At 43.6% G+C, this 15,324-nt stretch overlaps 1 protein-coding gene across 1 annotated transcript in view; it reads left to right on the top strand.

Moving 5' to 3' along the window:
* LOC308306967 (uncharacterized protein) overlaps positions 1-12,358 on the top strand; it is a 36,063-nt gene extending 23,705 nt beyond the window's left edge. Inside the window, exons 2-8 of the mRNA XM_080752026.1 lie at positions 1,382-1,437; positions 2,153-2,185; positions 4,020-4,073; positions 5,655-5,735; positions 6,198-6,266; positions 9,218-9,260; positions 12,295-12,358. Coding sequence (XP_080608152.1) covers positions 1,392-1,437; positions 2,153-2,185; positions 4,020-4,073; positions 5,655-5,735; positions 6,198-6,266; positions 9,218-9,260; positions 12,295-12,340 — 372 coding nt within the window. The 5' untranslated portion in view covers positions 1,382-1,391 and the 3' untranslated portion in view covers positions 12,341-12,358. The remainder of the gene's footprint in view (positions 1-1,381; positions 1,438-2,152; positions 2,186-4,019; positions 4,074-5,654; positions 5,736-6,197; positions 6,267-9,217; positions 9,261-12,294) is intronic.
* The last annotated feature ends 2,966 nt before the right edge of the window (positions 12,359-15,324 follow it).

Raw genomic sequence — 15,324 nt, 5'->3', positions numbered from 1 at the left:
GTTATACTACAAGCTTGCAGCGTGGCACCGAGTGCTGCGCTGCGAGCTTGTAGATCTGCTATTTTTGAAGAAATCGTGAAAATGTGTGCAAGTCTTTGAATGATATGTATTTTGGCCACAGACCCCCATCTCAAAATATTTAGTCCCAGGGACCCCCAGAAGCAAAATTTTAGTTACAAATGTCCGCTTAAAAAAATAAAATACATATACATTCAAAGATTTGCACACGTTTTCACGACTTTTTCAAAAAAATAGCAGATCTACAAGCTCGCAGCGCGGCACTCGGTGCCGCGCTGTGAGCTTGTATATCTGCTATTTTTCAGTAGCGAAAATATATAGAATTATGAAGGCCCCTCCACCTTCAGCAGCTGAGTGTGACGGAAAGAAACGCTGCGTTGTGCTGAGCCTTGTGGGAAACCAGGGCTTCTCTCTGATTACACCTCAGATTAGAGACGCTGCATGTCATTCCATACAGGATGCATGACGGCCTGTATGGGTCGAGGACAGACAGCAGGGACGTGCTGGCCATTGGGAAAAGCGGGACAACTCCCGAACGGCTGGTTCATTCCCGGCCGGTCCAGGCCGGCCATTAGGGAAAAAAAATACAAATAAAATGTCAGCCTTCGTTCCATTTTTGGGGCTGGGCGGCCAACAAAGTAAATCGTCACTGTCGGGCAGAAACCTCGTATTTCAAATTTGTACATTTTTTTCGCAAAGCAAAGCCCTGCTTCATCATACAAGGCCGTTGCACAAAAGTAGTGAAAACAGCAGATCTACAAGCACACAACGCCTCGCACCGCGAGGCGTTGTGTGCTTGTAGATCGGCTGTTTTCACTAGTTTAAATAATTTTTTAAATGATAAATACAAAACAAACGGTTTTGGACATACAAGGTTTCCACACGACAACGACAAAATATAACTCTGAAATGGCAAATCTTTGACTAGCAGCAGCGCTATAGAGAGAGATCTCTCTCTATAGCACGCAATGAGGGCCTCTACAACTCTTTTTCCCGGGCTGAATCAGGGGCCCAGCACACGTCCCTGACAGACAGACAGACAGACAGACAGACAGACAGACAGACAGACAGACAGACAGACAGACAGACAGACAGACAGACAGGACAGGGCATGATGCCTGTCACAAGTCTTACATAATCGTCTGATCGCAATTATTTGGCATCATAATTGTTTCCGTGTTGTAAAAGGTTCAAACATTTTCAAAAAATTGTGGAAATAGCAGATCTACGTACAAGCTCACAACGTGTCACGATGCGACGCGTTGTAGACACATACTGTACAGTACGCACATGCACGCACGCTCACACGCACGCACGCATGTGTGTATTTTAATGTGTGTATTTTCATGTGTGTGTCCTGCAGTGTCGTGAAGATGATGAGATTACTGCTGCTGTGTCTGCTGCTGATGTCTGTTACAGGTACACACACACACACACACACACACACACACACACACACACACACACACACACACACACACACACAAGCAATGAGCAGGGTCCCACCTCTCACGAGCACAGACATGCAAACAACCCCAAGATCACACCTCAATAACGTTTCCAAACGCTTTAGTGTCACAACAGGGTGATTTAACAAAGGAACGTGTCTGTATGCATATCAATACCAATACCATTATTATCTCTGAACCAGTTCACTCCTGTACAGTACATAACTGTTATGCATACATGGAGATCCCTGTCTGAACCAGCTGCACAGATATGGGCTGTCTTCCTCCATATATGGGCATTACCATGAAGTCATCTTAGATATTGCCTTAATATTGATGACATCAGGGATCTCCATATATGGGCCTAAAAGGGATTCTGTTAGAGTGGTTCCCATGACATCATGACATACACTCCCTTTCATGCCCATACATGGAGATCCCTATCTGCCACACAGATATGGGCCATGTCTTCCCTTGGCCATTTGGCCCATCAGAGATCTTCATAATTATGGGCATAAAAGGGATACTGGGAATACCCATATGTGGACTTTACACATAGGTGATGTCACCTGTGATATCACCTGTGATGTCACAGTGATGTGCCAGGGGAACCACAGTGTCGAGGAAAAATAAAGACAACCTGTTGTCAAGTTTTAATTTCTTAATGTTTCTCCTTCCTCACACAGCTTCAGAGGAGATGGAGGGATCAGCTGGAGAAGGTAAAATAGGGCTTTTAAGCTGTGACATCATTTTGTAGTCAGACCTCCAAGCAGATATTGTCAATATCTGTCCCTCGCTACTTCAACAGATCCGAGACAAAAATAACGACTAAAGTATAATTCTACCACTTTCCTTTCAACAACAAAGAGAAGAAAAATGAGTAAATAGTAAAAATAGTAAAAAGATTCGCTTTTTTGGGGGGCAAAAGTTCTCCTCTGCCTACAAAATGATGTCAGACTTAACAGCCCCATAATCATCTATTTTTCTGTCTGTCTGTCTGTTGGGAAAGACAGACAGACAGGCAGACAGAACCAGAGCTAGAACATTCCAGAACCAGCGTTCCGGGACCAAGTTCTGCTTACGTTTAAACAGACCTAATGTCCCAAAGAAGAGCTGCTGAGTTCCCACAACTCAAGTTTAGAACAACATCAAGAGCAGGACCCAAAAAAAGGTTCCAGTCTGAAACTGGGCCGTAAGCTATGGAAACTAGTCTGAGATAGTCTACTAGTCTGATCTGAGTGAACGGGTGGGGTTGTAGTCTGGGATCACTTCACTTTTCGGGCTTGTAACCGGTCTGGAGCGGAAACCACAAAACGTCATGTTGTAGTACTCAAAGGACTACAATTTGTCCGGAACTATCCACCGGAAAAAGTTTTATTACCCAAAATAATTCCCCTGCGCTCAAGGACATACTTTTAGGGCCTACCAAATAAAGTCCTTGATGCGGAGTAGTTTTGCTTTTGAAAAATGTGTTTGGTATATGCATCTTTTAGTCCAACTCGTAGCGACTGGAAAGACTACACTAGGATACTCGAGCATTTTAATAAAGATTGGGGAAACAAACGGAGGGAACCAAATCAAAGCGACGCCGCTTCTTCTAGTGGTTTCCGCGCTTTAGGCGGAAACCAAACGGCCTGTGTTGTGAACGAACACCAGGCTTTCTCTCAGAAAGCCTGGTGGGCGAGGTTAATGGAAACAAAGCAAAAAAAATAAAAAAAAATAAAGTTCTGGTTCCAGCCTCATGGTGGAAAAGGGACTGTATCCACCTGTTTCCCGTGATAATTTACCGTAGCATTATCTGCGGGACACTTCCGGTTAAAAGCAGACATACAAGCTCACGTCACGTCGCATATGCAACCGTTGTGAGCTTGTAGATCACACTCGGCTGCGGCGCCGGAAGCTGCCTGCACATTCTGCGCAATGCTTGATGGGATGTTGGAAAGTTGTAGCCTCGCAACAGCCAGACTCTCCCAGGGGAGAGTCTGGGAGTTCTCCATAGACAACGCATTACGCAATGACGTAGTTACTCACTTTGACTGACAGGTCCAGTCAGTAGTCATCAGCGCATCAAAACATCGTCGGGAGAACATCAAATACGTCTTTTCCAGACAGAAATTCCAAAGGTGCAAACTGTTGTTCTTTTTTAAGTTATGAGATGCCGTTGATTTCAGATAAAACTTCGCTTAATGCAGCTTTTATTTGCGATTTGTGAACTCGCGTAGGACATGGGGTCCGCCATGTTTGTTTACAAAATGCAAGAGCTGCAGCAGCCGCTCGACCAATCAGGAGCGGTGTGAGGCGGGTTCGTTCGAAATGCAGCCTTTTGATTGGAAAATCTCTGCCAATTTCTAATAAAGAGGCTCGATGGGAGGAACACCAGACCGAGAAAGGAAGCACATTGGTGATGACGTAGCTCGGGATGGCTTGCGAGGCTAGTAAAGTTGTGGATAGTACAGTATATAATGTATGATGAATATAATGACATACAGTAGGCTACAGTACATACATGTTGTATAATGAGTGTTCAGGTCTCTGTCTGCTGTGTGTTCACAGACTCAGACGATGAGGATTTAATCAAGAACAACGACGTTATTCAGACAAAGAAAGGTGAGTGATGGGCTCAGCCTGGGGGTCCGGGGAGGGGGGAGGGGGGGGGGGGGGGCAGGTGACAGTAAAGTGACAATTTAGGGACTTTTAAAGGCCTATTTAAGGGCCCACCTAAATAAAAAAATCACACCCAATGTGAAGTGAGCGGTGGTCGTGCTTGCATAACGTCTTCAATTGGTAATTGGTGATGTAATACAGGCTACACACACACACATTGCTATGGCAAAACGCTGAGGAAAACACATTGCTATGGCAAAACGCTGAGGAAAAGTGACTACAGACACACACACACAGCCACTCTTAGGAGCGGTTTACCAGCGCTCAAAAAGACCATTATTGTGCTAAAAGTAATAAACTAATTATATAAGAACTGGTCAAACATTGGCCAAAATGTCAAATAATATAATTAAGGGGTGACCTTGTAGGTTGTGTGTGTGTGTGTGTGTGTGTGTGTGTGTGTGTGTGTGTGTGTGTGTGTGTGTGTGTGTGTGTGTGTGTGTGCGCGCGCGTGTGTGTGTGTGTATGTGTTCTTTACAGCCCATAATTGAATCAGTTAAATCTCTAGAGGGGGGGTCAATCAGCACGCAGGGATCTGTGGCACTTCCGGTCAGTTGGATAATTGACATTATCATTCTCTCATTAGCGCCCCCTGTTGTCAATCCTCATCAACGCAATGATGGAGCCATGATGCAATTACCCATCTGTTATATGCACACACGCATGCACGCACGCACGCACGCACGCACGCACGCACGCACGCACGCACGCACGCACGCACACGCACACGCACACACACACACACACACACTGAAATGTAATTAACCATTTAATGTCCTATTGAGCCAGGGTCTCTCCCCAGGTCAGCTGATCAGTGTCAGGTCTGCTTGGGGGCGGGGCTATTTAAACTTCCTGCTCACATGCAGCTCATTCTTCTGACAGCTCGGTTTCTCCTACCGGGTCCGAGCAGAGGCCACGCCCCAACGCGGAAGTGCCTCTCTCGCCGGTTTGGCCGATAAAGTATTGACCACGATGGTGGCACGCTGTCTCAAGTGACCTTGAGCCACGAGAGGCACCGCCGAGCGAGCTAAAGCGAGCGAGTTGCCGTGTCGTCGAGCGTTGTGAAGGTCGCTTGAGCCGACTCATACACTTAAAGGAGTAGTTCACCCCTATTTATTTTTTCTATTGATTACTCACGCCATGGAGACTTGAGTTCAATAATATTTTTGGGTTTGTGTCGCATTCTTAAGACAATATTTTGATTACAATAAATTTACCCCCACTGATTCCGGATGGGGACCCGAATGCATTTGGGTCCCCATCCAGAATTAATGGGGTTAAATTTACTATAATCCAATCTTTGTCTTAGGAATGCGACAAATACAAAAACATATTATTGAACTCAAGTCTCCATGGCGTGAGTAATCATTAAAAGAAATTATAAAAAATTGGGGGTGAACTACTCCTCCAAATCTTTCCCAAATCTTTACAAAGTTGTTAGATGTACAGTAAGAGGGCCTTTAGAGATATGCAGGACCACACCTAAAAACACCTCACCTCCCTCCGTCTCTCCGTCTGCTCCAGAATATCCAGGCCTGAAGACGGGAGCAGACGTGGGTTCAGACTCTGTGCTGGAGAAGACCACGGGAGTCCAGGAGGAGTCAGGTCTGGAACTACACAACCTCTCATCTACCAACAGCAACATTTAGATTTAGTTTTAGTCATATTTTAGTCTTTCCAATAAAATTCCACTTGGTTTCAGTTGCGTTTTAGTCATCTGAAATGTTTTAGTTTTAGTCTAGTTTGCAGTTTACTAAATATCATACGATTTTAGCCAAATAAATCTACAGTTATTTTCCATTCCGACATGTCACCACTCCGACAGTGACTTCTTATTATCAACTCAGTGGCAACACTTTAAGGTTAGGGTTAGGGTAAGAGATAGGGTTAGTGTCTGTCGGAAAGGAGACATGTCGGAATGGAGAGATGCACCCGTTCCAGAGGGCCACGATATTTTCACATAATTTCAAGCTCAAAGCGCGTTTTGAGCTTGTAGATCTGCTACTTTTGCAACTCTGCTATTGTTTATGATTACCTATGTTAGTTTGTTTTATTCATCTTTTCCAGACCAGTTCCTGCTAATCGTCGTGGTGGTAGCAGTCAGTGTGGTGGCTCTGTCTGTGGCCGCCATAGTGGGTAAGACTTTAGATTTTATATTGATTTTAACCCATTTAGAACGGGTACACTATATTGTGTATCATTATTTTATGCTTTAACTATTGAAAAGTAGCAGATCTACAAGCTAACAGCGCGGCACCGAGTGCAGCGCTGCGAGCTTGTAGATCTGCTATTTTTGAAAAATCGTGAAAATTTGAATTTTGACCCGATTCTATAAGTGTCTTTTGAATCCTTCTAAGATTTTTTTTGAAAAATCCTATGCTTCTATGTCAGCAATCTGGCCAGCCATCGTCAAAGAAAAGGTCCTTTTCACTTAACTGGAGCTCAGTTAGTCTGTTCTTGAGAGACTACTATGTCAGTGGTTCTCAAATCTTTGCATGTGAAGGACCCCCAAAATGATATGTATTTGGCCACAGACCCGCATCCAAAATATCTAGTTCCAGGGACCACCCAGAAGCAACATTTGAGTTACAAAAGTTCGCTTTGAAAATACATATATTCAAAGATTTGCACACATTTTCACAACTTAAAAAAAAAAAAATAGCAGATCTACAAGCACTCGGTGCCGTGCTGTGAGCTTGTATATCTGCTATTTTTCACTGGTTAAAGCATTCAATAATTCTAGGCCTTTAAATTAATTTGCAATGATCTACTATATTGTTTGCAAAAGCAAAATATCCTACCGTTTGGCTTTGCATCGTATCGTTTAAAAATGCGGTAATCGGTATCAAATCGTTCAAATCGTATTTGAGCCTTGTATTTGGCAATTTTAAGAGGGAAAATGAAAAAGAGGGGTCTAATTACCTTTCCATTCCATATAGCTACTCTTGGTCTATCTCTGTGTTCATGTCAAGGTGTGGGTTTCTCCATGTGTGTTGAAATATAATGTCCATGTATTTGCTAGATAGCGTTTGCTTCCATAATAATAGACTTTTTACATGTTTTCACACAGATTTAATTTCTTTCCTAAATAGTTACTATATCGATTTTAAATCATTGAATCGAATCGTATCATATCACCATGAATGAACCAATATCATCCATCTATCGTATCGTTAAAAATGTATCGTGATGCGTATCGTATCGCTGTTAAAATGTATCGTTACACCCCTAATATACACTGATATCTGTGGCCAGCATGCTGGGTAAAAACACATGTAACCACAATTGGTCACAGTTTACTTCTAATCACACATACCCATAGTGGGTCAGCATCGTTATGTTTACACTGAAACAAGTACTGTTTATAGTTAAACACATGTAACCAAATGGACCCGGAGGTGCTAATGAGGGTTCATCTTGGGTACATTCGTACACTCTTCTGGTGTTGACAACACATGGTCAAGGGTGGGGAGATGGTTTCATTTTACACTATTCTTAAACATCTGCATTACTTGATTTACAAGAGTTTGCCTGTTATCTCTCCTATGATACCAACATCAATACAGCATGGAATTGTAGACAAAATCGTATCCAACGATGACAGGGACATGCTGGGCCTCTAATTCAGCCCGGGAAAAAGAGTTGTAGAAGCCCTCATTGCACGCTATAGGGAGAGATCTCTCTCTATAGCGCTGCTGCTACTCAAAGATTTGTCATTTCAGATCATGACAAGTAGGCCAATTACATGAGTTATATTTTGTCGTTGTCGGGTGGAAAACTTGTATGTCCAAAACCGTTTGTTTTGTATTTATCATTTTAATAATGATTTAAACTAGTGAAAACAGCCGATCTACAAGCACACGGTGCGAGGCGTTGTGTGATTGTAGATCGGCTGTTTTCACTACTTTTGTGCGACGGCCTTGTCTGATGAAGCAGGGCTTTACTAAGCGAAAGAATGTACGAATATGAAACTTGGAGATGGTTTCAGCCCGACAGTGACGATTTACTTTGTTGGCCGTAACCTGACTTTCGCCAGATGGGCTCCGGCAGAACCGATGTAAGGGGCGGGACATTTTTTCAAATTCTATAGCAGGTGATTGGATATGGCCGTCTCTCTGTCACAGTCTGGGAGTGCCAACTCCAACCACTCATATTGGCCTGTCTGCATGACGTTGCACCCAGAATCTGCCTCCTGGGTTTCCACGTGGTCTGCAATCAGACTCTATTGGCTCAGAGCCGCTCAGAGCCCGCCCATAGCTGCCGCTGATTGGTCCGGCCCGGGACTTTACAAGTGTTATCAACTCTGCCGGACCGAGCCCAGATGGTAAAGCAATACAACGCAATGCTGCCACCATCTGGCGAAAGTCAGGTTATGTTGGCCGCCCAGCCCCCAAAATGGAACGAAGGCCAACATTTTATTTTGCATTTTTTACTAATGGCCGGCCTGGACCGGCCGGGAATGAACCGGCCGTTCGGGAGTTGTCCCACTTTTCCCAATGGCCAGCACGTCCTTGGATGATAAAATATTCAAAGTTTTGCCGTTTTAGAAATGCTGAATAAATAATGAACCTTCATATGAACAAGGTTGAAAACCACTGAGCTAGAACAATGGTTCTCAACCTTTTCAGGCCACGACCCCCAAAATAATCATATTTTAACTGGGGACCCCCCACCCTGACGAGCACTAAGAGTTGAGGCATTACATTTTATATAACACGGTTCTATTGTGAACATTGAGAGCACGTAGATCTGCTATTTTCACAATTTGTGCCTCTAATATTTGACAATTTGGACAATGTTTAATTTGTCATTTTAGAGGTATTAAAAAGTCCACAAATTGTCACTTTAGAAATGTGCAGATACCCTCTATACACTTAAACTTTATGTTGGTTTGTCAACTGTTGAGCGAGAAAACAATGTTGCACATTAAGATAAACATCTGGGGTCCTAAATGTTGAGAACCACTGCTCTATGCTACCAGTAGATCCTGGGTGTTTTGAGGAGGTTAGTGTTTGAAGAGTGGATATGTGACCTTTTGACCTTTCTGTAACCTTTCTGTAACCTTTTCCATGTGTTACTCGTTGCAGCCGTGGTCTTGGTGAGACGCAACCTCAACAGCAGACAGCAAGGGTGAGTTCATGTGCACACACGCACGCACACACACACACACACACACACACGCGCACACACACACACACACACACACACACACACACACACACACACACACACACACACACACACACACACACACACACGTGCACACATGTACACGCAATCTTAATCCATAGTGATTTACAATAAGCAAGGACGGTAATAAATCAATACATCAACATTAATACAAATGCATAGAACATATTCAATGACTTCAAAAAAAATATTAAAACATCAATAATCTGTACATCGAAGCGGGGAAATCTCACTTTTGCGAAAGGACATTATTTCGACCGGAGGGTTAGCGACTCACTCCACGGAGGTTAAGGTTAGGGTGAGGTTTAGAGTTGGGTGTCGAAAAGATGACAAGTAGTAACAGCGACGCGCTCCCCATCGAAGCTATACACACAATAGCTTCGTTATAGTGTGTATAAATAGCTTTCCAAGTGGAAACGTGGCCTGTTATCGGTCTAACAATGCTACTTAAATGACATAATATGGTCATTGAGGGAAGGCAAGTGCTATGGGCTAAGTGCTATGGGCTAAGGTGGAGTCTGAAGAGGTGAGTCTTCAGGCCACGGTGGAAGCTAGGGAGAGAGTCTGCCGTTCCAACTGCAATGCATACATCGGTGGTTCTCCACCTTTTCTGGGTCAGGGGGCCCACGGCCCACCCATCTGACCTCTGACCCTCATCCTGTCAGGGTCAGAGGACAGATGGGTGGGCTCGGCTCGGCTGCGTGCCAAGCCGTTGTCACAGCGTCTGTTTAACGGTTTCACAACAACAACGTTTACAGTTTGACTCAGAGTTCCAGGTTCTGTCAAACCAGCTTCTTTAAGCACCTCTGTGTGTGTGTGTGTGTGTGTGTGTGTGTGTGTGTGTGTGTGTGTGTGTGTGTGTGTGTGTGTGTGTGTGTGTGTGTGTGTGTGTGTGTGTGTGTGTGTGTGTGTGTGTGTGTGTGTGTGTCAGGGAGACATTATGAGTCATGGTTGGACTTTCTGCCAAGTCAGCCGATAAGCTGACAGAACTGGTCTGAGAGCTAACAGTCACACACACACACACACACACACACACACACACACACACACACACACACACACACACACACACACACACACACACACACACACACACACACACACACACACACACACACACACACACACACCTATTTCTGCTGTCTTGCCAAATTTAGCTCTTGAACGAAAACAAACACTCCGGTGTTGAAATGCAACCGTGTACATCCATCCATCCATCCGTCCATCCATCCATCCATCCATCCATCCCACCCAACACCTCTACCCTATAGAGTAGTGGTTGTCAACCTTTTCAGGCAGCGAGGGACGTGCTGGCCATTGCGAACTGCCGGTCCATTACTCCATTCCCGGCCTGTCCGGGCCTGCCATTAAAAAAAAAAAAAGGCAGGCCCACAAAGTAAATATAACTCATGTAATTGGCATGCAATCTTTGAGTTGCAGCAGCAGCTATAGAGAGAGGTCTCTCTATAGCGCTGAGTAGCAGCTGCCCACAGAGCCATCACATTGGCCCCACTGGCTTGTCTATCATCTGAATCCATGGGTTGCATTTGTAGTCCTACACCAGCCATTTGTAGTCCTACACCAGCCATTTTGAGGACCAACACAGGTGTTTTGATTAACGTAGAACATTAGTTCTATGCCAATCAGACAAATTGAACACCTGTGTTGGTCCTCAATATGGCCGGTTTAGGACTACAAATGCAACCCATGAATACCGGCCCAGTAACCGCTCATCGGTTAGTATTTAGGGCCTCGCAGCGCGCCCAGAAGGCAAATCAATCTGGTGCGCGGTCAATGTCCGCGCGCAATGAGGGCCTCTCCAACTCCTTTACCCGGGCTGAATCAGGGGCCCAGCTAGTTCCTGAGCGACCCCCAAAATAATCATATTTGAACTGGGGACCCCCCCCCCCCCCCCACACACACACCCTGACGAGCACTAAGAGTTGAGGCATTACATTTTGTATAACACAATTTTGTGAAAATAGCAGATCTACATGCTCACAAAGCCTCGCAACGCATGCCGTGGTGAGCATGCAGATCTGCTATTTTCACAATTGCTGCCTCTAATATTTGATAATTTGGTCAATGTTTAATCTGTCATTTTAGAGGTATTAAAAAGTCCTTAAATAGTCAATTTAGAAATGTGCAGATACCATACCCTTAAACTCTATGTTGGTTTGTTTACTGTTGAGTGAGAAAACAATGTTGCACATTAAGTTAATCATCTTGGGACCCCCCCAAAATAATTTGGGGACCCCCTAGGGATCCCGATCCACAGGTTGAGAACCACTGCCCTAGAGAGAGAGGGGGAGAGAGAGAGAGAGAGAGAGAGAGAGAGAGAGAGAGAGAGAGACAGACACCCATGATAAACTATGACCTGTATTCGGAGAGAGACAGACAGACATGACAGACAGACAGACAGACAGAGTCAACAAGACAAGACTTGACCTGCAACACGCACACGCACACGCACACACACACACACACACACACACACACACACACACACACACACACACACACACACACACACAGCAGAACAGAACAGCCATAACCAGTTGAGCAAAGGAGAAAGACGTTTTTTGTATTCTTGTGTAACCAGGGTTGTAGCTGTGTGTGTGTGTGTGTGTGTGTGTGTGTGTGTGTGTGTGTGTGTGTGTGTGTGTGTGTGTGTGTGTGTGTGTGTGTGTGTGTGTGTGTGTGTGTGTGTGTGTGTGTGTGCTCATTAATCAGTGCAGTGTGTCATACACTGTGTTTCATGCGCTACGTGTCAAAGAGGTCACAACTTGTGACACGGTAATAAGACAAGGTTGTGAGCTTGTATATCGGATATTTTCCCTGTGTGAAAATCACTCGGAAAATGAAGTATTAACACAGAGCTGTACGTGGTTGAGTCTATGAAAAAACCTCTCCTAAATCTGTCTGTCTTTGTGTGTGCGTGTGCGTGTGTGTGTGTGTGTGTGTGTGTGCACAGGGTCTACAGTGTACCTACAGAGCAAGGCCAGAAGGGGGCAGTGTAAACCCAGGACACCGACCGAGAGAGCAGAGAGAGAGAAAAAAATGCAAAAATGCACTGAGCGCTACTCTGACATCACTTCCTGTACCCCACCGGACTGTATGACATCATTTCCTCTCCCCCCCCCCCCCCCCCCCCCCCACCAGACTGTGTGACATCATTTCCTGTCTCCCCCACTGGAACTGTGTGACATCATTTCCTGTCTCCCCCACTGGAACTGTGTGACATCATTTTCTGTCCCCCAGGTGACGTGCTGGCCATTGGGAAAAGCGGGACAACTCCCGAACGGCCGGTTCATTCCCGACCGGTCCAGGCTGGCCATTAGGAAAAAAATTAAAATAAAATGTCGGCCTTTGTTCCATTTTGGGGGCTGGGCGGCCAACAAAGTAGATCGTCACTGTCGGGCAGAAAACCTCGTATCTCCAAGTTTCAAATTTGTAATTTTTTTTTTTTCGCAAAGCAAAGCCCTGCTTCATCATACAAGGCAGTCGCACAAAAGTAGTGAAAACAGCAGATCTACAAGCACACAACGCCTCGCGGTGCGAGGCGTTGTGTGCTTGTAGATCGTCTGTTTTCACTAGTTTAAATCATTTTTAAAACGGTTTTGGACATACAAGGTTTCCACCCGACAACAACGAAATATAACTCATGTAATTGGCCCACTGGCTTGTCACTTGTCATGATCTGAAATGGCAAATCTTTGAGTAGCAGCAGCGCTATAGAGAGATGAGGGCCTCTCCAACTCTTTTTCCCGGGCTGAATCAGGGGCCCAGCACGTCCCTGCTGTCCCCCATATGCAGACTGTTATGTCATGATGTGTTTTCAATCTTTTTTTTTACTAACTCTGTTGTGTATAACTTTATTCCCGTCTCCAGACACAGTAGACCGTGGGTCTTCAACAGGGGGTCCCAGACCCCTAGAGGGGTCCTCAGGGTTACTCATACAGGTGGGCCGGGGCCACATCTTTGTGTGATGAGAACCTTTTTTTACATGGATCCTAACCTTACAGGGGTTGATACAAAGTCTAAGAGGAACTTTTTTTGTTCTTGCCCAAAGGTCAATATGGACCCACTTACCCCGTAAAGTGAATCCAACAGGATCAAGTTACATTTGCATCTTTTGACAGATTTGACACATTTTGCCCATTAAGAACTAGAATTATGTTATATTTTAGCTATTGAAAAATAAATAGCAGCTCTACAAGCTCACAAAAAGCTCACAAAAAAGCTTGTGATTTTTTTGCAAATCTTTGAATATATGTATTTTTGAAGCGAACATTTGTAACTCAAATATTTGCATCTGGGTGGGGGGGAAGAGCACACAAGGTACAGAGCCGAAGGAGAAGTTACTTACTTTAAGCTTAAGTATGTCAGTTAAATGAAAAAAACAAAAAAAAAAAAACACTTATAATATTAATATAAACAAACAATAATCAAAAACACATTAATTGACCCCACACCGATGACATTGCTGTCAAATCATTCTATGAAGCCATCTATGACAATCTATGAAAAAGTTTAATCTGCAGCACACTTTTATACAATATGTAGTCTAGTTGGGGTCCCTGCTTTATCTCTCTGCAATTTACAATTCAGATCCTTGGCCTGTAAAACAACGTTGAAGACCCCATGTCTACTGTATATAGCCTTTACTGTACATACATACATTCTGCACTCTATGAAAAGCTTTTCAATGTAGCTATAATAATAATACTGGTTATAATACTGGTTCTAATGCCTGATCTAATGCAGGGGTGTCCAAGACTTTTTCAAACGGGGCCACATTAGAAAATATTAACACACTCAAGGGCCGACTACATCTCCTGACATGTACTTTTGATCGGACCATAACAAAGTCACATACATATGCATCGCATTTAAACAAATATCATCATCAATATTTAATATCCATGGTCTTTTGTCAGATGTGTGCTCTGAACAAGACACAAATAACTCTGCCTTATCTCACATTACAAATGTAACCAGACATGCAAATCATAATCTTTCAAAACAACAGGGAACAAGGACAAATCCTGACAAATCTTGGGAAAATATTCTACTATACAATTTAAGAATGTGTCAAGCTCAAGGCACGGGGGCCAAATCAAGCCTGTGAATGAATTATCTTTGGCATCACGGGATGATATTTAATTACTATTAGAACTGGTCCTCTGGTATATTGCATGCACCACCATAATACTACAATTCCCACAATGCACTGCGAGTGCATCGGCAAGTATCGAGGGCCCGTGAGTGCAAGCCCTGGTCTTCATATTCATCAGCAGCGGAAGCTCCTGTGGTCAACTTTAAGCTACCCTGCCCTCTCCCCAAAGATGTCTAAATGAAAGGTGAAAACAGGGGTTTGCACCTTTCAGAGTACATGGCAGAGTACATGTATGTCCATGGATTTAAAGGGCATAGAAATTAATGCAACTGATTTTGATTTACTTTCTCATTTGACAATTTTCTGTTTTTAACGCATACAGTTTAATTTTTGCATTTATGTCGCTAACCCTGCAAGGCCCAGCGTTGCTTTTTGGCAACATTTTTTAAATCATTTTTTAAAAAATGTTATAATTAGTTTTCCTGTTCTTTTTTCACATTAACATCACCATTAAATCCTATTGTTTAGTATTACAATGCCATTGGCCACGATATTTGCATATAAATACCTACCACAGAGAATGACATTCACACCTCCCAGAGAAGTTGAAATTCCAGCGTCTGGACGAACAACATCTCACTTTTTAACTGAAGCTATTCCTCACTAAAACATAAGTAACATGCCTGTAATATTGTTTTTCGTGATCATTAGAATGTCTAGAACATGTACATATGTTATTATTGTGAAAAATATCCCCAAAATGCTAATTAGAGCATGATTTATGATTTATGGCTATAAAACCTTACAAAAACATTATTAATTTTTTAACATTACAGTTTCCTGTGATTAGGACTCCTACAATACCATCAGATTTTTTTTTTATTT

Source organism: Nannobrachium achirus (genome assembly GCF_963921795.1).
Source record: "Nannobrachium achirus genome assembly, chromosome: 2".
Taxonomy (NCBI): domain Eukaryota; kingdom Metazoa; phylum Chordata; class Actinopteri; order Myctophiformes; family Myctophidae; genus Nannobrachium; species Nannobrachium achirus.
Note: the sequence above shows the minus strand (reverse complement) of the source record. Positions and strands in the feature narration are given on the sequence as shown.